Source organism: Theobroma umbraticum, unplaced genomic scaffold (assembly GCF_002168275.2).
Source record: "Theobroma umbraticum cultivar Fairchild unplaced genomic scaffold, ASM216827v3 scaffold_67.0, whole genome shotgun sequence".
NCBI lineage: Eukaryota > Viridiplantae > Streptophyta > Magnoliopsida > Malvales > Malvaceae > Theobroma > Theobroma umbraticum.
This window is the reverse complement of record NW_018397262.1, coordinates 8,541,307-8,564,033: the sequence shown is the minus strand read 5'-3', so window position 1 is coordinate 8,564,033 and position 22,727 is coordinate 8,541,307. Positions and strand designations below refer to the sequence as shown.

General features: G+C 37.2%; 4 protein-coding genes and 1 long non-coding RNA gene across 11 annotated transcripts; 2 read left to right on the top strand and 3 right to left on the bottom strand.

The window, feature by feature from the left end:
- Positions 1-328: 328 nt before the first annotated feature.
- Positions 329-3,168, bottom strand: ABCG26 (ABC-2 type transporter family protein). Its single transcript, XM_021432266.1, has 9 exons — positions 2,962-3,168; positions 2,577-2,866; positions 2,351-2,506; positions 2,076-2,259; positions 1,689-1,967; positions 1,301-1,585; positions 920-1,204; positions 707-814; positions 329-598 (listed from the first exon to the last, which is right to left on the bottom strand). The coding sequence occupies exons 1-9, from the start codon at positions 3,166-3,168 to the stop codon at positions 329-331; spliced, it is 2,064 nt and encodes a 687-aa protein (XP_021287941.1).
- A 423-nt stretch (positions 3,169-3,591) lies between these two features.
- On the top strand, positions 3,592-6,877 carry LOC110419155 (coiled-coil protein). Its single transcript, XM_021432065.2, has 6 exons — positions 3,592-3,897; positions 4,380-4,811; positions 5,058-5,281; positions 5,464-5,610; positions 5,995-6,219; positions 6,355-6,877. Exons 1-6 carry the CDS (start codon positions 3,613-3,615, stop codon positions 6,596-6,598), a joined length of 1,557 nt encoding a protein of 518 aa, XP_021287740.1. The 5' UTR covers positions 3,592-3,612; the 3' UTR covers positions 6,599-6,877.
- Positions 6,878-7,976: 1,099 nt separating this feature from the next.
- LOC110419156 (Nucleotide/sugar transporter family protein) lies at positions 7,977-11,189 on the top strand. Of its 6 annotated transcripts, XM_021432067.2 has the most exons (9): positions 8,279-8,450; positions 8,564-8,688; positions 8,802-8,925; positions 9,164-9,315; positions 9,505-9,713; positions 9,799-9,892; positions 9,991-10,157; positions 10,248-10,418; positions 10,523-11,189. In XM_021432067.2, the coding sequence occupies exons 3-9, from the start codon at positions 8,892-8,894 to the stop codon at positions 10,803-10,805; spliced, it is 1,110 nt and encodes a 369-aa protein (XP_021287742.1). In that variant the 5' UTR covers positions 8,279-8,450; positions 8,564-8,688; positions 8,802-8,891; the 3' UTR covers positions 10,806-11,189. The 6 variants fall into 6 exon arrangements, with proteins under 6 accessions (XP_021287741.1, XP_021287743.1, XP_021287742.1 ...); XM_021432068.2 differs by lacking the exons at positions 8,279-8,450; positions 8,564-8,688 and adding an exon at positions 7,980-8,266; XM_021432069.2 differs by lacking the exon at positions 8,564-8,688.
- Positions 11,190-11,337: 148 nt separating this feature from the next.
- On the bottom strand, positions 11,338-12,733 carry LOC110419158 (uncharacterized). The gene is made up of 2 exons (XR_002445443.2): positions 12,038-12,733; positions 11,338-11,908 (listed from the first exon to the last, which is right to left on the bottom strand). It is a non-coding gene; the product is annotated as an uncharacterized LOC110419158 (long non-coding RNA).
- A 3,012-nt stretch (positions 12,734-15,745) lies between these two features.
- On the bottom strand, positions 15,746-21,627 carry GIP1 (GBF-interacting protein 1). Of its 2 annotated transcripts, none has more exons than XM_089784169.1 (9): positions 21,201-21,627; positions 20,448-20,491; positions 20,033-20,111; positions 19,803-19,929; positions 19,141-19,694; positions 18,303-18,570; positions 17,564-17,849; positions 16,713-17,162; positions 15,746-16,500 (listed from the first exon to the last, which is right to left on the bottom strand). In XM_089784169.1, the coding sequence occupies exons 1-9, from the start codon at positions 21,400-21,402 to the stop codon at positions 16,201-16,203; spliced, it is 2,310 nt and encodes a 769-aa protein (XP_089640295.1). In that variant the 5' UTR covers positions 21,403-21,627; the 3' UTR covers positions 15,746-16,200. The 2 variants fall into 2 exon arrangements, with proteins under 2 accessions (XP_089640295.1, XP_021288582.1); XM_021432907.2 differs by having other exon boundaries at positions 17,564-17,852; positions 21,201-21,625.
- Between the last annotated feature and the right edge of the window lie 1,100 nt (positions 21,628-22,727).

Below are 22,727 nucleotides of genomic sequence, written 5' to 3'. Positions count from 1 at the left end.
AATCAATTTCAGCCATCAGATAACATGGAAGGTAATGTGGCAGACATCTAAAACACCTATGGCCTGCAACTATTGGTGTTTTAGTTCATATGCATGAAACTTTTTCTACAGTTAAACTTATTTTTCACCGACAAGAAATCCCTTAATCAAAGACCCAAAGTGAAAAGTTAATGACAAGATTACTTTTAGAATCTTTGTTAATCCTTGACTACAAGTTCCTGCATTCCTTTTCTTTTGTTGATCGAAAAGCTAGGAATGCAAAGATTACAGGAAGCTGTTACTCAAAGGCCCCTCAAACATCTCTATTGTCAGCAGTTGTGGAAGCTGCTCAAAGATGACACCCATTTATTCTCTTGTGCAGGCAAAAGTAAGCACACAGGCGGTAGCCGAGTGCCATGGCAAGTAAAACCCATACTTCTTGCAAGCCACCATCAAGGTTAACTGTGTCAAATGAAGGTGAATTCTGCAGAGTCCGGCAGCCACCTTTGCTTTGACATTCATATAACTGGTCTCCAGAGTATTGCACTTTCAACAGAAGCCTAAAGCCATAGTACATAAAGGATAAGTACTTCATCCACTGCATAAATTTTGGTATGTGCTGCAAACAAAACAACATTCTATATATCTTAGTCATCTTATCACAGCTGCAATTATTTGTTTTTCAATGAAGACTTGAAAGCAAATTATAATAGTAGTCTTGTAGTACCTGAACGTAGTAACCTCCCGTGAGAAGAAACAACATCAATATTAAAGAGGCAATCATCCCAGCCCTTTTAATACTCAAAACTGCAGCTCCAAATAGCTCTCCTGCCCCCTTATTTTTTGATTTGGGTAATGAAGATTTCATTAGTTTAGTAAGACTACAAGAAGACCTTTCTACTTCTAATAAAGGCCTATTATCTGGGAGTGCTTGACTTACTTGGCTTATAACAGCTATCAACAAGATGGTAAACAATGTCAGGAAGAAGCAAGGGACGGTTCTCTTAAAGCCAGCCATGAAGTACAAAATCAACATAAAAAATGTAGGATAGAAAACATGTGCCACCATGTCACAAAGAGTGCTGCATACATAGTATACACTTAATCTGTACATGTCTGCTTTCCTTTCTTTCACCAAATAGACCTTTTCGAAAGGAAAAACATATACTGCTCCAAATAGTGATGAAGATGTCCAGAAAATGCAGATGTAGAACAGCAGACCAACCTGAAATAAAGAATGGAAATAAAGGAATTTATACATATTGCCTGAATAATGTAATAGGATTAATGATTTAATATAATGGGGAGATGGGAATGTTACTTGATCCCTCAGCTGAGCCTCGGTTGCAGCACTGGATTTCCACCAAAGAAGGCCTAGCAAGACTGCAACTCCTACCGATTGTACTAGTCTTAGCTTATCAAAGTAATCCCTCCGCCTCTCTCGAAAGGTTCTTTTAGATATTATCATGAACTGTTCCCACCAGGTCATTGTCCAGTCTTTCTTAACTTGAACAGCCAGTCTAAGATGCTCTGGTGCCTTGGTACATTGATGATTCTCTTCCTTTTCTTTTGGCTCCAAAAGAGTTTTGTATTTGAGTTGAAGATACTAATATAATGTAAAGACAAAACAATGTTTGAGATGGAGAAAATGAAACAAAGAAAGAGATTAAACAATTAACTAAATTGTTGGAGTCTAAAAGCATTTATACTTTGATTACAGCCCCGTCAGAATCAGCGGTTCCTTGAGATGCCACCAAATCTTCAGGGAGAGTTATGTCATTCACTTGGCCAGTTGCTAAATCGAGCAAGAACTCCGCGGGATTCATTGCTATTTCAGGGATGAATCTCAAAGTCGAAAAATACTCCATAGACTCTCTTGCCTTCCCACAGTAAACAGGGTAGCCTTCTGATATCAACAGCAGTTTGTCAAACATGTGAAACATTCTGCTAGATGGCTGGTGAATTGTTGTGATAACAGTTCTGCCTGCCTGTAGACCATAAAGCACAATCTTTACTCATTTTTTATATGGGAACGTGTAGTATTTTGTAGATATTTTGGTCAAATGATGGATTATAAGTGCACTAACTTGGGATACCTTAGCAACTCCTTGAAGAATTTGAAGAAGTTTATTGGCTGAGGTGGAATCAAGACCTGAGGTTGGTTCATCAAGCAACAACAATGAAGGATCAACAAGAATTTCATAGCCAATACTAGTTCTTTTTCTTTCTCCTCCTGATATTCCTTTGACCAATCCTCCCCCAATTCTTGTGTGACGACATCTGTAGTTTATGCAACAGATCAATTAGAATAAGGTAAGTCATGATCTTCCATCTGAAAGGTCTCCAGATTACTCCTATGTGGTACATATACCTTTCAAGACCTAGCTCCTTCATAATCATCTCTACTTTTGCATACTTCTGTTGCAGGCTCATGTCACTAGGAAGTCTCAGAAATGCAGAAAAAACTAAGGTTTCTTCCACTGTTAGTTGAGGGAGCAATATGTCATCCTGTGTCACAAATCCAATCCTGCGAAAGAAGGAACACATTGAAATCTATTGAATGCTAGAAATAAAAGCTTCTGTAAAAACTGGCTAACCTTCGCTTAAGAGCCGGATTGTAAGGAATGTCATTGTATGTTATACTTCCTTTAACATTATCTGTCAATCTTCCTCCTATTATCTTTAACAAGGTTGTCTTGCCACTACCAGAAGGACCCATCAGAGCAAGGACTTCACCAGGACCAGTGCTGCCTGTTATACCCTTCAGGATCTCCTTGTATTTATCTTGCTCCAAGTTCAGTTGTGAGGCTACCTTTGACACCACTGCCTTCACTGGGTTGATGCAGGCGGCTTGCCTGTTTTTAACCTTATACTCCACATCCTCAAACTTCATTGTGAATTTAGGAAAAAGATCATGAAAACTGTATTTTACGACAAACAAAAGAAAAGAAAGAAGATCAACAAAGAAAACCTGATTACTACCTTAAGAAAGATTGGGAGAGGGTGATCTTTATTAGCATACACAGTGTAGTCCTCTATGTCGATCCCTGAGTACCTGTTTCTAAGGTAAGCCTGGGACATGAACTCTATGTTATGACCAAAACCATTGCTTCCTGCAATCTGCATAGACCCCATTGTTGGAGGTGACAATGGCATGTCCTGAATTTCACCCTCTTTTCCAGTTTCCATGTTTAAAGACAATTCCCTTGAACCTTAGTTATAGCTTGTGTATATATGTTGGGGGTGGTGAGTCGAGTGAATCAACTGTGATGAACCAAATGCTTGCCTATATATTAAGGAAGAGTGTTGGCTGGTAAGCCACATGCTTTCCATTCCATGCCTGGCCTTGTTTTATCTACCATAGCCAGCAGAACATGCCAAGAATATGAATTGCTTCATGTCTTTTTACTTTTTACTTATTTACTTAGTCAACCAAGATTGCAACTTTACCGGAAGTAACATGTTGCATATACTATGTTAACAGTTACCCGGAGTCGCAACCGAGTCACACCAAACGACGACGTCTATGTTTCCACCATCAAAACGACAGAGTTTTGAGTTTTCTTGAGATACCATTTGCCTTTCTCTTTCTTAAAAAAGGGTCAAGCTTTCTATCTCTTTTTTCCAACGACAATGGAAGGGTCTCAAGAGGTTACCCTCGACTCTTTGGGGAGCTTCGGGGTTTCGATCCCAGAAAACGTTTCGTCGTTTAACGACTTAACTCCGACGACGCTGATTTCCATCTGTTGCCAATCACTTAACCTCCTCGGAAACATCAAAGACGAATATGGAAACGACATGCCGTTTCCCAGTTCAGTTGAAGGTTCTGTCTCAATGGATGACAGGTTCAAGATTTGTTCGGACATCTCACTGGCTTTTAAGAATCTGGGTTATGTTGGTGACATGAACTATTCCAAGGTAGTGTAATTCTTATAACTTCAAAAAGATTACACTTTTTCTTTTGTTTTTTTCATTTAAGTGAAATTTGGAGCTGAATTTAAGATTGGGTTGGTTTATTTTTGTTGATTTTAGGGTAAAGTTATAAAATTTTCGATCTTACAGTTAGAATTTCTTGTTTATGATGGCTTTAGCTGAAAGATTTAACTTTATAGCTGAATTGATTTGTGAAGCTGAATTATGCCCTGAAAAAGGAAACTTTCTTTAGCTTAATCCAGATTTATAGCCTTAATTCACATTAGGAGGGAAGTAATATTTGTTTTCTCAGGTGGTATTTAGGTCGTTAATACCTCACAGTAATATAACTTAAAGGCCATAGTTCTAGAGAAACTATGTTGTTTAACCTTTCTGCATCTTCTTTCTTTTCTTCTGATTTTGGTTGTTGTTATTCTTATTGTTCAGAAATTATGCTTAGAACAAATTATATGTGTTGCTTACGGCAGTTCTTGTATCCATCAGAGGAGGACTCGTATAAGTTGGTAAGGTTTTTGGTGGAGAGGCTTTCGGGTTCATCTGAAGCTGTAAAGTTTTCTGGGAAAGGGAATGTTGGTATGAGACAGAATAACTCTGAGAAGATTTCGGAGTACTTTGCTCAAGAGCCTGATAGTGAAGAGGTAGATCTAAATCTTCAAAAAGTTGAAGCCATCTTGAAAGATCTTAGAGTAGGTGAATTGTTGGAACCGTCCAGTCTCAAGACAGATGATGCACCTGTAGCTGTCAATGACCCCCTTAGGGCGCATGGTATGCCACAGAATGAGTTATTTAGTGAGTCAACTGCAGAAGCTGTGGAATCAAGAAGTGGTGCAATTGAAAATGAAGAAACTGCAGATGAGAAAGACGATGGACGTGTTTCAACTTCTCGCAAAGAGTCTGAGGTGCATTTGTTTGACTAATCTAAATTTTAAGTATATATTGGCTTCAATTAGGTGCTGCATTCGTATAGTTTATAACATCAGTGTTAAACTATAGTGTCAAAGAAAATTAAAAGGCTATGGAAGCTACAAAATAATTTACTAGTGTATCTTACATTTCTTTTTATTTAAAAAGGTAGGTCTTAACAGGATTAAAAACAATAAAATATTCATTGTTCTGTGTATGTCTGATATCCATTGTTTTACCAGATACAATATGAAGCAGAAAACTTGCTATCTCAAGAAAAGGTGCTGAAGGATGAATTAAGTGCAAGTGCTTTACAAGTGCAGCATCTTGAGGAAGAGTTTGGATTGTGGAAGGCAGCAGCGGATACGGCATTTGATGAGAGTCATCCTATGGAGTTCTTCTTGGAGCAGCTTAACGAGCAAGTTGATGCCAAAAGGCATAATATTAGGGAATTGGAGTCACAGTGGTATAATAACATCATTCACATCAATCGTGTTGTGCTTTTCATGGTCTCCCTTTTCATTATTCATGGAAATTGATGCAAGTTAGTACTAAGAAAGAGTCCCAAATATGCAATCACAAGAAGAGTCCAATATTGCAATAGAATACTAGCAGCAGTGTCAACTTGGCTTCTTTTTTCCTCTGCAGGGATGCTTTCCGGAACCCTCTTGAACAGAAGAAGAGAAGTTTGGAGGAATGTCTATACGCAAACAATCCAGGGGCTCAAGAGAAACTCCAAAAGTTGAGAGACATTGAGCTGGATATGCAGTTTACCTTATCTGAAATTAGGAAAAGGTAGATTATTGGAACCAAAGTATAGTATCTGTATATATTTGAACTTTGTTGTCGTTACCAAAAATAAAAAACAAATCTCGAGGATATTTTTATCATTGCTTTTGTCTGCAAGATGAAACAGTATAATCTTTGTCATTTCCAGCTGTAGGGTCTACCACCTTCTAAGAAATCTCCTCTTCTACTGGAATCCTATGCATATCTTGCTAATCAAACTGGAGCTATTTGATGATGTCTCCAATTTTATTAGAGACTCGATAGTTTGCTGTAAAAATTTTACAAGAGAAATTTGCCCAAATGTCTACTCACTGTCATATGATTCAGCTTTTACACAATCCATAACTTAGTCTGCCTCGTCTTATAGTTTATATCTTGTTGATTCTATAGGGAGGAGGAACACTTAGAACTTTCAGCAGACCTCAGGAAGCAGCCCAAAATAGCATCTAGGAGATCCTATACTGAGAGGATAAAGGAGATCACAAAGAACAGTGGCAAACTAGACGCTGACATAGAACGCATCTTAAGAGATACTAGGGAGCTTCAGTTAGAAAGCAATTCCATTCAGGAACGCCTTCATCGTGCCTATGCCGTTGTCGATGAAATTGTCTTCAGGTATGAACTGACTGCTATTGCAGCTCTTAGCTTACTCTCCTTTCCCAGCATTGCAGCCTTACTGAAGGCAACATAGTGAATGAAAGTGAAACTATATGCTGGTTTTTTCCTTAAAAAGTTAATGTTTATATGCAGGGAAGCAAAGAAAAACCCTGTTGGGCGACAGGCTTATAGGCTGCTCACTAGCATACATGAAAGCTTTCAGCAAATCTCTGAGAAAATTCTCGCCACTGATAGAATTCGAAGAGAAATGGCAGACCATGAAAAGAAACTAGCAGCCATGGCTTCCCGAAGCTTAAACGTAGACAAGGTACAAGCTGATCTGGATGCCATTGTGAAGGAAAATGAGTACCTGGGGCGGCAACTTTATGACAATTGAACCTATTTCTGGACACTAGAATCCATTCTTTTTACTGAAGGTGTATATTGTCTTTACTTGGTTGTAACCATACTTGAGTTTTGGTATTCAGACACAGAAAGTTGTAATCATCATAAAATTTGAACAACAAAATTGCAACTGTGGCCATCATTGGACACTTTGTTTGTCTTGTTTATTTTTGTACCAAATTCTCATAAATTTGTTAAACAAATTGGAATCGAAAAACAGTGACGCCACCAGCCTGGTTGAAACTGTATCATATGCCCCATTCACATCTAAATCATTGGTAATTTTAGCCCATTTGTCAATGGAAGAGCTGTTTGATCAAGATTGAGGAGTGCCATGAGCCACATTCATTCAAAGGGTATTGATTTTGTTGGTCTAGCTTGCCCTAGAGTTGTTCCTCGTGGAAAGTGTCTTGGAAACAATTCTCTCTGCAGAATTGACATCAATCTACTATTTAAAACATTAAATAACATTTCAAGCTTAGTTAACCAAATCAAATACTAATTAACATGAACAATAGTGTCAAAATCCATTTCACATCAGTTTTTCTGCTTGTTTTCCAAATTTATGGAATCAGAGATGCGTACAAGCTTGGGATGCGTATATTGGCAGCATGGATGTTGCATGAGGTAGGCCTTGCCTTGGTTGTTGCATGAAAGAGTGGGGACAGGCAGAAACCTGACCTTTACCTTCCATTGTTGAAACATCAATTTTATTCAATTGGATTCTTGAAATGGAAGCATATCACTTTCACTCAACATCTGTTAGTTTTTGGCCATTCACCAATTACTAGTCCATTAAATACTATGTCATCCAGGGTATGATACTTGCTAGTGGCTAAAGCCTAAAAGGCAAAAGCCCCACAATTTCCATCACTCTCTGGCCTCTTCCAGGCCATTTCTCTCTCCGTTAAAGGATCAGCTACCACCCATGAATATGCATCTGGAGTAGTTAAAAGAAACAAGGTTTTTAACAATGAATGAATCCAACCCATGAAAGTTCTGATCCTGCAATTTGCACAAGCAATGTGGCATCAAACCAAGGAAGTTGCCTCCATATCCTGGACAGCTACACCATGGGATTGTTATTGGCTCATTTCTCGAGAGTACTTAACGGTCCTAGATGCACATAGATTGACTGTTTCTTGCCTAAAAACAAATTTAATAAATGATGTTTCCTTAACTTCTCCGGAAACCCATATCAGATCATGAAAAATGATACAGGTATGTACCATCATTGGGGTCTTTTGCAGTAAGACGTTCTGACATGTGGCAAGATGTTATCAGTCTATTGTTAGGTGCGCGCTCATAGCAATATCTCATCTTATAATTCAAATTTCAATTATCAGTAACTAACTTTAGTAGGACACTTGTCCATGTCAATATAAACTCTTTGTTGCATAGTTCAAAAAAAGCTTCATTTATCTTCCTCTGATTTATTATACAAAATACAACTTTTGGTTTTTCCACCTTCATCCAAAAGCTTTTCTGTCTTTTGGTAATGGGGTTCGTGTGTTAGATAGCATTGTTAGTTCATTTTGATAATAATATGTGAACCAAAACAGTTTCAGTTTCTGTGTTGGCATGGGGTGGTTAGGTTCCCTATTAGGTATAGATGGAAGAAAGTTTATCAAACGGAAAGACAGTGATGCAGGTGAAGCAGGTTTGTCTGAATCCTTAAAGCTACACTGTCATATTCATGTTTCATTCTTCATAGACAAGATGTTTTGGTTCATGATTTTCGCTTTGTTGCATTATGATTACGTTTTCCTCTGCCTGTAAACATTGCCTGAGAGGTTGTTAATATTGATCTCCTTCATTTTATTCAATGTCTGCCATGGAAATGGGTATTTTTCTTTCCTTGATTTCTGCTATACCTTCTTCATTTTTGACTTCATTGATCATGTTGTTTCTGTCTTTTGTCATGCAACATTTTGGGGTAATTAAAAAATCCATGCAGCCGGCTGGAGACAAAAGGGATTTGCTTATATGCTTGTAATTAATTAACAATTACTTGATCTTGACCCTCCTTTGTGCCACCTTCCCTACTTGGTCTCCTATTGGCTTCCATAGATGCTTTCTCAGGTCCCTTTCTCAAAAAAACATGCCCATTTTCTCTGTTATCCAAGTGATTTATCTTGTCATGAACTGCTACTCCAAAGTAATTATGCAGCCTCAGTTTTGATTGTTCTTTTCAGTGATTCATATCCTTATTACTGGTTCATCTTTTGGAATAAAGAATTGTCTCCTGGTCGTGAGGATTTAACCTTGTGTGGTTCTGGAATACAATGAATGTTTTACTTCTGCTAAATGGTCTGAAAGGTAGCCTTTTCTGCTCCTACTAATTAGCCAGCAGAGTTACTCTTATTCCTAGATCATGTTATTTTCCCATTTGAGACCTGGATTAAAATCTTAATACATATTTGGGGCTCGGATCAATCAATCACCCAATTCCCGAAAGGCTGAAGCATTTTGTCCATTCAAAATGTTCATGTTTTGTGTTCTCAATCTGCTAAATATTCTCTCTTATCTTTAAGTTGGGACAATTCTATTTTTCCAGGTAGAGCATTGGAAGAGCTCAGAGGCTCCCTCTACAATGAGCTTAGAACTTCAGAAGGAGCCAAGCGCCAACAGCAACGATTTTGTGGACCTGTGGTGGCAATGTCCTTCAATTTTGTGGTTGCTGTTGGGATTATTCTGACAAACAAATTAGTTAGTTCCCCTATCTGGTTTTTTCATACACGTGCTCTAATGTTCATTTTAGAATATTAAGCAGTGTGCATAGGTTCTTGATGGCATGGCTAGCAGCCTGAAGAACCCTCTGCTGTTTCCATTTTAGACTTTATAATACTTTACAAGATGTTCAATAAGTGTTTTATGCGAGTCAAATCTTGCTTTCAGGTGATGGGGAGAGTTGGATTCAATTTCCCAATCTTCCTAACCTTAATACATTACTCCACAGCATGGATCTTACTAGCATTTTTCAAGGCATTGGCTTTGCTTCCAGTTTCCCCTCCCTCTAAAACCGCTCCTTCTTCTTCCCTCTTCTCCTTGGGTGCTATAATGGCTTTTGCCTCCGGCCTCGCTAATACCAGCCTGAAGTATAACAGGTCTGCTAACCCAGGTTTCAACCAGCTTTCTGAAATACTAACTCTGTCATTACTCCTGTTTCCTCACCTTTAAGGTCACGTGCAGTGTTGGTTTCTACCAAATGGCTAAAATCGCAGTTACTCCTACCATTGTTCTTGCAGAATGCATTCTCTTCAGGAAAACCATTTCTTTCAAGAAGGTGAGTAGGCAATCCTCCAAGGACTCCCTTCAATTCTTTCCTGTTATTTGTGAAGAATCTACTGAGTTCATGCTTCATTCCCTTCAATCACTTTGCAGGTCTTGGCTCTAGCAGTGGTCTCCGCAGGTGTAGCAGTAGCCACTGTAACAGATTTAGAGTTCAACATTTTCGGTGCATGTATTGCCATTGCTTGGATAATCCCAAGCGCCATAAACAAAATCCTCTGGTCGAACTTACAACAACAAGCCCACTGGACAGCACTTGCGTAAGTTACTAGTAACCGCCATGTTTTTTCCTTACTGTTACATTAAACAACAAAAGTGATCCACTGAGAAAACAATTCCCCGAGTGGCAGGCTGATGTGGAAGACAACCCCCATCACAATTTTCTTCTTAGTAGCCCTGATGCCATGGTTGGATCCACCAGGAGTGCTGTTGTTCGAATGGGATCTAAACAACTCAACTGCTGTTCTCATCTCAGCTCTACTCGGTTTCCTCTTACAATGGTCTGGTGCACTGGCTTTAGGGTGAGTGCAGAACCAAGTTTTAGACACCATTCTTTTCTGGTGTTTTTTTTTTTTTTCTGTTGGTTTGAAGCAACTAATGGCAGGCTTCATGTTTTTTCTTGTAGAGCAACATCTGCAACCTCTCATGTCGTGTTGGGACAATTCAAAACCTGTGTGATCCTTCTCGGAGGGTATCTGCTTTTGAATTCGGACCCAGGGTTTGTGAGCCTTTGTGGAGCTGTTGCTGCTCTCTGTGGAATGTCGGTTTACACATCACTGAATTTGAAAGAGTCGAATGACAGTTCAAGCAAGCAGCTTCCAATGCAGAATCCTCCACCAAAAGCCAAAATCAGTGACAATGTCAGTGTCAGTGAAGACTCAACAGTAACAAATACTAATGTTGTGTAAAAATGTAGATAAAAGGAGGAGGAGGAGGAAGACAACACTACAAAGGAACGGGGGAAAGACAGCAAAACAGAAAAAGGGCAAAACAAGTCAGCAACATATTTCCCCACCAGACATTACCCTAATAAACCTGATATGCCTTTAATATTTACACTCCAAAAGGCAGGCCAGAGTTTCACCCTTCCCAGAGTTGCTCCATGTGTTTCAACTTTGCATCCTTGCAAGTTTATAAACAGTTCTGTAATTAGTGTTCCAATTTACCCGTGCATATTCAGTATTTAACAGTTATAAACCCAAAGTGCACTGAAGTCCTCACCCAAAAACACTATCAGCTCAGAAGAGCCTGAAAACAGAGCTTATCAACACAAAAAGGAAACACAGCTGGCTAAAAAGAATCATAGCATATTCATCTTTACACTTTGATGTAAAGTGTCATATCAACACATGACACCATGTGAGGCTATACAGTATATATAATGAAAAGTAAATCTAGAATTGATTTGTAGCTAGCTAAGGTCGATATTAAGAATCATGGTTAGCTTCTCATCAACCAATTCTTTGAATATACATAAATAGAAAGGCAATTACACAAGGCTGAGAAGACCCAAATTTACAAAGAAAACCAACTCTACAAGAGAAAAGCGCGTATAAAATCTTAATAATTATAATAATAACAAAAAATAAATAAAAACAGAAACACTAAGACTAATAATCATGATTTGCTATGGGCCTTCTTTCCATGCATTAAACTTGGAATCTCAGAGGCTGCTTTCCATTCTCGGGGCCTTCTTTTTTTAGGGATGCATGAGAATTGTCTCAGAACCTGTTACATTTTATTTCTAGTGTCGAGAAATAGGTTTAATTGTCTCATGGTTGTTGCTCCAGGTACTCATTTTCCTTCACAATGGCATCAAGATCAGCTTGTAGGTAGCTTGTCTACATTTAAGCTTCCAGAAGCCATGGCTCGTAGTTTCTTTCAATGGTCAGCCATTTCTCTTTGAATTCTATCAGTCGGAAGAATTTTCTTAGAGATTTGCTCAAAGCTTTCATGTATGCTAGTGAGCAGCCTATAAGCCTGTCGCCTGACAGGGTCTTTCTTTACTTCCCTGCATATAAACATCAACTTTTAAAGGAAACATATTTTCACTTTCATTTACTACATCACCTCCAGTGAGGTTGCAATGATGGGAAAGGAGGGTAAGATAAGAGCTACAATAGCAGTCAGTTCATAGTACCTGAAGGCGTTCCTGAATGGAATTGCTTTCTAACTGAAGCTCCCTAGTTCCTCTTAAGATGCGTTCTATGTCAGCATCTAGTTTGCCCACTGTTCTTTGTGCTCTCCTTTATCCGCTCAGTATAGGATCTCCTGGATGCCACTTTGGGGCTGCAGAACAATAAGAATAGCAACAACCAGAATCAAAAGAAAAAGAAAGAAGATGCAGAAAGGTTAAACAACATAGTTCATCCACAACCATGGCCTACTGCAAATGCAAGCTGCCAAAAGGTTTTCGCTGTTGTCAGTAAATGAAACTCCATGGATGGAATCTAAGGCAGAACAGTGAAAACTAGAGCAGAAAAGTGCGATGAAATTTAGAGGGAGGATGCAGCTCTATATAGGCAGATTCCAAGCCTTTTTTTTTTTATGGGTTGTGGGCAGTTGGCCACCTACTCCAACCAAGTTGTTTCCAAATTATAGTATTATTAGGTGTTAAAAGGATCATGGCTTGATGAACTCTTTTTAAAGTTTATGAAAATACTGTAAAAATCTACAAACCCTTTCTAAAGTTTCAATTATGATATAGAAATTAAGCAAATTTATTCTCAAAAGAAAAAAGAATTGAATGAAAATGGCTCATAACAAAACCAATTCTCTTTGCAAGTACTTTATCATGTGTGCTTCTTTTGATGGCTCAGTGAGTTGGGAAAAAAAAACAAAATCATTGCACAGCTGATGGCTCAACAAATAAAGCAAATGAGGCTGGGGCTATTCATTGTTGCATGTGCAACAGTAAATCAAGAATCTCGTTTGGTCCTACTTCTTCCCTCTATAGCTTGCTTTTGCTTTTCATAAGATGGAAAGAGGCATGTAGTGGTTCCACTCCTGTCATGGTGACCCCATAACCTATAACAGATTCTTGGTCATCAACACAACACTATTCTCACATCATCTAGATTCCTTGTTTCATGCAAATTATAAAAAGGGTATAGCTTGCTTTTGCTTTTCATAAGATGGAAAAAAGCAGATAGTGGTACCACTCCTGTCATGGTGACCGCATAACCTATAACACAGATACTAGGTCATCAACACTATTCTCACATCTCCATTACATTACATTTTAGAGCTACTATTGGCTGGCATGCATATCTCGCTCCATGTGTTTCTACGTTGCATATTCAGTATTCAACAGTCATAAACCCGTCCTGCAGTGCAGTCTTCACCAAAAAAACCATCAGTTGAGAGGAGCCTGGAAAACAGAGCTTATCAACACGGAAGTAACTAAGCACAGCTGGCTAAAAAGAATCATCAAAGCATATTCAGTGCTACCACGTGGGTACCTGATACCTTATCAATTATACCGTCAACTCACCCCGCAATGCTGTATACATAGAGGTGCATCCCGACTGTTCTGGTTCAGTAATTAGTGGCTCAACAATATTTACCCGGATGCATACAAAACTTAAGGTGAAAGCTAGTGGGGATAAGGAAAGTTAATAGAGGAATTTATGGCTGCCTGAAAAAGATGAACTGCTGGTGGGGCTGCAGCAACAGAGCTCTCAACTGCCAGATGGACCTGGAGAATTCCCACTCTACAAATTAAATGTAGGAAGCAATGATTATAATAGAATAAAGCATAGACTAACATTTGATGATACTATGGCAAAGGAAGACTTTTTTTTTTTTGAAATTTAAATATAGATTGATTTCATATCAAAAGGGATGATCCCAATGCACAAAAGGAGGAGGAACCTGGCCAAGAATCTGGCTAGGATCCAACTCGATGGCTGGCTTACAAAAATTGGCCAGCAGTGACTTAATCTGTACAAAGTTATTGACAAGCAGCTGAACATAAAACACAGCAAGAGACCACAATCAGCTCTGAACAGAAGAAACATGGGAAAAGAAGAAGAGGAAACATAACCGTTGAAAATGTTTCTTCCTCTTGCAAATCAGTCAAAGTCATTCCCTGTAGAGTTCCATGCAAAGGAAGACTTAATGGCATACTTTTGCTTGCTAAAAGAAAAGAAAGGTGAAGTAGGTGTAAATATTGTCACTACTTACTCAATTGTTAAAAGGAAAGAAAAAAAAGGTAAAGCATCAATTATACCATCAACTCACCCTGCTGCCTATATAGAGGTGCATCTGACCCAACATTTCATCGCACTTTAAGCTTTCATTTTTCTGTATCGAAGGCTACTTCTGTGCATTATTATTGTTGTTCAATGTTTTAATGAAATTATTATATTTCATCCGCTAGTTGTGCGTACTTGAAAGTGAAAGTGCAATCATTATAAATTTGAACAACAAAAATTGCAACTGTGGCCATCATTGTTCTCTGTCTGACTTCTTTAGTTTTGTACCAAATTCCCATGGATTGGTTAAACAAATTGGAAATCGAAAAACAGTGACGCCACGAGCCTGATTGAAACTGTATCATATGCCCCATTTCCATCTAAATTATTGGTAACATTAGCCCATGTTTTAATGGAAGAGCTGTTGGATCAAGACAGTGATGCAGGTGTATCTTCTGCATTTTATTCAATGCCTGCCATGGAAATGGATATTTGTCTTTCCTTGATTTCTGTTCTATCTTCGGCATTGTTTGACTTCATTGATCATGTTCTTTCTGTCTTTTGTCATGCAACATATTGGGGGTAATTAAAAAATCCATGCAGCCGGCTTGTAAGGAATGTTCTTTAACATTATCTGTCAATCTTCCTCCTATTATCTTTAACAAGGTTGTCTTTTGTTGAGGCCTAACTAAATTATGAAATAATAACACTTATACAACAGCACAACAAGTTATTTAGGCCTGATTGGTGTGTCTGCTGTGGAATGCTGACTCTTGAGAATGAAATTCTTTGAAAAGCATCTTCTACAGGGGTAGATGCTTATTCTGATAGGTTGTGTATTGGTCTAGGTACAGATGTGAACAAGAGGCTGATGCCTGTTTTTTTTGTTCTTTGAGGCCTTGATTTCTGGTTGCTATGTCTGATGAACATAACACTCTAAAACCAAGTGCTCTCTCTTTTGTACTTCTGACAGAAGTTTTCAACTTGTTTTTCCCACATATGAATGTTTCCCAGTGCTTTGTTTATTGAATTTCACTGGAAAGAATTGAGTTGCTTGCTGCATTTGTATCATGGGGCAAAGCCTTGGGAAATAGGTTGAGTCAACCAAGACCTTTTCGTTTTTGGATAAATGAGCAATTTAATTATCCATTCAAACTAATCCAATAATTTAATTAATTATAATTGTTACGAAATCTCTTATCGAATAAATGAGTAAAATATTTGAATTTATAAACATAAGTATTATACATCTTAATAAATTAATATTTTAAAATGAAAATAAAAATTTCGATTTTAATATCACCTTAAACACTGCACATCTCATACTTTAAGTGACATGTTCAGCCTTACCTCACAATCAAGAAATGCCAATTCCAAACTCCTGAACCATGTTAATAAGCTTTAATTATCTTAAACAAGTCCAGACCCTTGATCACTTATCTCATTTATCACATAAATACTCAAAAAACACTTCTTAATGGACTTAATAAACAAACCGAAGACGAACCATTTAATGCAAACTGTACTCAATTTCACCTCCATTTCTTCCCCACAGATAAACATAGATGTAGCAAATAAGTGTTGCTGAGCATTTGGTTTCAACCATTTCATGTAGGAAACTGATGATGATGATTGAATAAAAGCATCAAACATGACAACAACTAGGTAGCTTTTTCATTAAATACGGCCATCAGTCAATCAAAGAAACTAAAAGCACCTTCTCATATACCAATTACAGCTTGTATCATCCTTCCTCCCTATTCAAAATTTAATATACAGGTGAGACATTAGAAAGGAAAAATTTTGGCAAAATCCCACCTAATTCTATTGACCTCTTCAATTCCTATAGAGTATCTTATGAGAATAATAAGTTCCAATAGAAACAGCAAAAAGTTTGCTACCCAGGACAACACTGAAAGGAATGGGGGAAAGATAGCAAAAAAGAAAAAGGGCAAAACAAGTCAGCAACATATTTCCCCACCAGACATTACCCTAATAAATCTGAGATGCCTTTAATATTTACACTCCAAAAAGCAGGCAAGAGCTTCAACCTCCCGAAGGTTCCTCCAAGTGTTTCTATGTTGCATCCTCGCAAGATTTTAACAGTTCAGTAATTAGTGTTCCAATTTATCTGTGCATGTTGAGGCTGCTGATAAGCACCAGTTGGGGGACCCACAGTTTCGACAGCTGCAGCCATGGCTTGAGACTGCTGTAGAAGGGTATTAACATTGGAAGGAGCAGCCATTGTTTGTGGTGACTGATAAAGTCCAGCAAAGGCCCCATGACCAGCCTGTGCAGGAGAGAAAGGAACCTGTTGGCCATGAAGAGAGAGGTTGTACAAAGAATTAACCTGCAAGTTGGATAAATCTTGCCCTGGTGCAGGCATCCAGAGAGCTGAACCGTCGTTCTGCAAAAAAATAAAAAAAATTACTCAAAACATAGTGTTAATGTTAACTTAGTAGTAGCTAATAGAAATACTATGGAAAACATAATAAAATACCATATGCATTTAAGCTAAAAGAAGAACCCCATAACTATGATCATTATACATCACAGTAAAACACTTCTAATAGAAAATGGTTAATAAAAGTACAAAAGGAAAACGAAAGCAAAACCAACCAGTGGTCCTGTTGTGTATATATGATTTTCCTTCAACTGCGATGCTGCAAGATCCTCCTTACTGCTAGAGCTTCCAGATGTCGCCGATGGAACAGATATATTGAAACCAACGGGCGGAGAAGTCAATGGACCATAGCCAGATGGGATTGTGAGGTGAGCAGGATTTCCTGCATTAGTTCCAGGCTTGAACTGTGGAAGAGGGAATTTGACCCCAGGTGCAGCTGCTCCAGGTGGCATGTATACATTACCAGTTGAAGGCTGCTGGGGAAGCCCACTGGGGTTTAAATATTGATGCATCGGATGCATATAAAAAGGTGGAAGATAGTGGGGATAGGGAAAGTAATTAGGGGGAAATGGCTGCCTGAAAAGGTGAACTGCTTGTGGGGCTGCTGCAACGGAGCTCTGAACAGGTGGTGTTGAACTGCCGGATGGAGCTGGAGAATTCCCACTCTACAAATTTGACAAATTAAGTGTAAGAAGCACATAATTATAATAGCATAAAGCATAGGCTAACATTTGATGTTAATATGACAAAACAAAAGAGTACAATTTAATTTTCTGAAGTTCACAGGGATGTATGACAACTTTTTCTCATCCTATTCCACTCTATTTAAGCCCTATAAACTATAAAATGATTTCAGCAATTGTGTATATAAACTATAAAAGACAGTAAGGGCAGAAGAAAATACAAAAAAAGGAAATGCCAAGTCCTAGAACTATTTTTGGAAAGCACACTATAAGCCACCTGAGATGATGCAAAGGAGTTTTAATATGTATGAATCATGGTGGGGTACTATAACCAATTAAATCAATAAAAATATGACAGTTACAAGAAAGAAGCAAGTGCTTACAGCAAAGTTTATAAGGCGAGAAGCATCAGGTGCCCGAGCCTCAGGTCCATCAAACTGTGCAAGGTGGCTAGCTGATGCTGGCATAAAACCAAACCCATAGCTTGGGACATTTGGAATGACACTCTGATTAACTTCAGGGTGCAAATGCATTTCTTGGTTTGAATGGTTGCCTTTCAAGTCTGCATCAGATGAAATATTGCCATCTGATTCCGGCACTTTCTCAAACTCAGAAGGAGATTGTGGTCGATCAGAATTATCCCCTTCCACAGCTGATAATATACATTGGCTACTGCATAAATTACAAAGGCCGAATAAGATCTAAAATAGTAAGAAACAAAATAGATAACTAGGAACACTACATAGAGATTACAAATACACTAGCAGTATTTATCAATAGCAAATTAGGTGCATTTATAACTAAGGATATTCATCCAAACATGCTTTTCCTCTGTAATCCCACCGGAAGATACAACAGATTAATTATTTCCTTTTTGATTCTTCAAAGAAGGTTGGACGGCAAAACACTAGGGCTCCATTACCGGTCACCCCATGGCTCATCTAATTGCTTTAATAAGTTACAGAAGAAATTAAAACTCACATACCAGCAACACCTCAAAACTAAATGTTAAGATGGAAAAAAAAAAGATTTCTAGAATCATTAGATACTTTCCAGCAGAAGAAAAGTAATACATCAGACAAAATATAAATTTGGATAAAAGTCAAAACTATAATGTCCAACCTGGAAGATGGCTCTCCAGCAGTTTCATCATTACCATGAGAAGTTTCAACAGGGCATGCAGAGTTAATCTCCACGCTAGTGCTGTTATCGTGTTTTGTTCCTTGTCCAAAACTAGCATCAAAGCTTCCAAAAGTTAAGCCATTTTTCAATGCTTCAGAGACTTGGAAGTGGGTGGGAAAAGTAACATGTTGGCCATTGGGAACATTTGAATCGGGAAGTAATTGAGAATTGTCTTCAATAATGACAGCTGCAACCTCAGATGTGACCACTGTTTCAGGAACAAGAACCAAGTGAAATCTCCAATAAAAAGTAAAACCACCAAAAAATGCAGAAAGACAACCTTAAAGTATAAGATTTTTAATATCAATATCTAGGAAAAGGATGCTCCAAAAGCAGATAATATTAGGGAACAATAAATGAATGAATTGCCAACACTTATGTTTAGAATAAGCACTTAGTTATTATTGTTCAAAAAGAAGTAAAAACATTAGAAAAAAATAAAGCAGTCTTAAAGCGCAACAAATGGGTGCAAAACCTAGAAACAGCTTGCATTACAAAGAAAATTGAAAACAGTTAAGCAAGATTTCCAAAGGAATTTCTTATCGTTTCTTCCATAATAGGAAGGAGAAGAACAACAAACCCATACACCACAACTACTATACCTACCAACTGCCAAAGTGAAAAGACTAAAAACAGAGGCCTCCCACATAAAAATTTGAATTCCAAAATAGAATACTGTACATCAAAAGGAGGTAAAAGGGAGAGACAAAAAAATACACAGCAATCACATAAAATGCTTCATTTTATGGTATCCCAAATCAAACAAAAGAGGTAATACCTTGTAGTAAGGAGGGCTCTATAGTCTCGGGCTGCTGAACCTGTTCAGCAACCTTTGATTTGCTCAGGGCCTTCTTTCCAGGCTTTGGGCTTGGAACCTCGGAGGCTGCTTTCTCAGTCTTAGATACATTAATATCATGGGGAACATGTTTGTTTCCTTGAGTATGGTTTACTTCAGCAGCTCCCCGTTGGTTTCCAATGTCACGTTTTATTGTACTCACAGCACCAACATGATGGGACACGGTTGGTGCCAACACAGGATCTGCAGCAGATGAACAGACACCAGGCACGGATATTGAAGTGGCAGAAGTTGATGACGGATTAGAATTTGATGTGGACTTCTCTTGATCTTTGATCAGAGAGCCAAAGGAATGAGCAGTGGGGGCAGGAGGTTCTGTGACAGCTGGTTGCACTGAAACAGTCACTAGCTTGTTTGCAAGTAAGCCATCTTTAGTTTCATTACTAGCACCACCTGCAGACAATTGGGATCCACGTCCAAGACTGGAGCTCCCATTGGGTAAAGCTGTAGTGCCATTTGGCATGGCAGTAGGTGTTCTGCAATAGAACGAAACAAACTTTAGGCCAAGATGTAACAGCATTCTCTAGAGGTAACCAATTAAGTCAGATTGAGATACAAAAAGTAATATCCTTATGCATATTTACTTTGTTGTCTGAGGTGCTGCATTACTTTTCGCTTTCTGAGAGACTGACAAAGGCATAGAACCCCTATCTGAGGTATTATTAACCCCATTCTCCCTTCGAGCAGATGCATTCCTTCCACCTCCAGCATCTTAAAGAACAAGGCTTGTTAGATGAGCAACGTACAGATAAACAAGTTAAATTCATATATTGCTGCATAAATATGAGAAGGAAAAAAAAACTCAGAACTTTACCAGCTGATGTATAATATTTCCCCCGATTGCCCCGGCCCCCTCGTCCTTGTGTACCAGCTGTCTGCATCATATTAGTTGTCTGCATCAAAGAAGAATTGAGTTATAATTCACAATTCACTAAGCTAACTAAAGCAAAACCCAATGAAAGAAATCCTTCAAAACCAAATTCAAGTAAGCAATACTCTGACACATTACATCAGTTCAGTATATTTTTTTCTCCTTATTGTGAAACTGGCATAGTTGCCACCAAGCAAACACCAAACAGACTAAAGTATTATAGAACCAACAGTATCATTGAAAACCAAAATCATAACTGTGGTGAAAAACATGTCTATACTTTGTAATTGCAAAGAATAGAAGATCAAAAGAAAGAAAAATTCTATTTTCACCAGTTGGAAAGGAAAAGAACACTTGCCTCCTTTTTCCTATCGCGTTTTCTTTTCACCTCATGAAATGTATCTGCCAACCAAACAAATTAATGGCCATACTTTCAACAAGTAAATTGTAATATACATTAAGCAAAAACACAGTATGCACTTAACACAATCAGAAAATCCCTTAAAAAAGAAGCTTCGTTTCACACATTTGCAAGCATTTAACTTAAAGGTAGTGGTGTTTGCCTAAAAGAATCTTTTATCTATCATAGACCACCATAGCAAGGATGAAACATTGAAACTTTAACTCTTAGAATATTGATTTGTTACTTTAAACAAGATTATTAAATATCTTGAATTTCTTTAATCTACTCCCTTTTCCCAGCAAGCAAGAAACATCCTTTCCTCAAAATATCAAAACTAGCAAACCAAACAGTGCAAACACTTTCCATTAGCAAAACGACCAAAATCAAGCCAAGCCCACCTCTCAAAATCCCAACTTTCTTCACTCTTCCAACACAAAGCACGAAACCAACAAACCAAACAATGCCCAATCCACTTTCCATTAGCAAAAGAACATGAGAAAACACCAAAACCCCACCCCTCAAAAATCCCAACTTTCTTCACTTCTTCAACACAAAACACAAAACCCACACAGGAACAATAGATCATAAACCCACCAAACCCTCAGAAACCATAAAACCCTAAAAGAGAAGCAAGAAAAACCCTTAGAAACACAGGTAAAAAACAAAAAGTACCCAAGAACCCAAAAACATCAAAATCTTGATCATTACCCAGATAAAGGAGCTTTTGGGCACTTTCATTAGGATCCATAGAGCACTCTTTGAGCACTGCATAGATTTCTTCATCGCTGTGTTGCTTCCCTGTGATCTCCCTTATGTTTTGGATCGTTTTCTTTGCATTGTCTGGGATCGAAACCTCTGACCCCTCACCTCCACGTCCACCACCGCCGCCGCCGCCACCTTTGCTGCTCATGGTAGCAAAGAGAGAAAAGAGAACAGAGTAATGGACAAAGGAGAGAAGAAAGAAAACAAAGAAAAAAAAAAAGAAAACCCGAAATGAATTGGTTATGTATTTATATTTCTAATAAGTAGGACATAATTCAAGATGAATAATAATGAGAAAGAAAAAAGTATACTATAAAATTTTTTTTGGGTTTTTCTTCTTTTTTTTTATTGATGTTGACGAATGCTAAGAGAGGAGAGTAGGGTTCTAGTCTCTATATTATATATATATATATATATATAATGGGATTTGAATACAGGCGCAAGGAGGCTAATTAACCATTGGAGAAACTTTTTTTTTATTTTTTTAATTTATTTTATTTTTTTTAGAGATATATCAAAATAAAGTTCTTTCATTTATTTAATTCTTTTATTTTTTTTTTATATTACAAATTTATTTTTCTATAAATTTTTTTACTTTTTATTTTAAAAAAATTAAAGATTTTTATTATGGAATAAATTCTTCAATTATAATATATAATTTTAAAAAATTAAAATTTATTAAAAAATATGAATATTTAAAGACAGAAGGAATATTATCTTGTGGGGGAATTAACTATGCTTATTAAAGAAAGGACCTTGAGTGAGTTTATTGTACAACATGTGCTTTATAGTAATTAATATAATTTATATATATTCATGTAATACATGTTTCCATAATGATAAAATTTTATCAAAAATTCGAAAGTTCAAGAAATCAAAACTCGATAAAAAGATCTAAGAAATAAAAACTATCAAGGATGACATTCGTTTTATAATCGATTAATTTTAAGACATTAATTTCAATTACTTTAATAAAAAAATAGATAGAGTCATAAATTGAATTGTTCATAATACAAAGAATAAATATTATTCTTTTAATTGTTTGGTTCGACTTAATCAAATTGAATATATTGATAAAATCTCTATATAAGGGTAAATCAATCATTACAAACTAAAAGTAAGAATAAAATTCGAAAACATCCAGATTTTATGTTGATTTTTATTATAAACGATTATGATTATATTTATAAGTTATATGCACAGGTGAGTATTAATTGATTTCAATTGAATAAATACATCGAAATCAATTGAATTCAATTATTTTTGGTTCGGTTCCAACTTTGACTAGTCACTTGATTGGACATATTTGATCATTTCAATTGATTTTTAATTTGAAATTTATAATTGAACTAATCAAATTGATTAAATTTAAGTCAATTTTGATTATTTCAATTTTAGTGTATGATTTGATCAATTTGGTTCTTTTTCATAAAAGTTTGATTGATTCAGGTTTTGAAAATTAAAAACAAAATT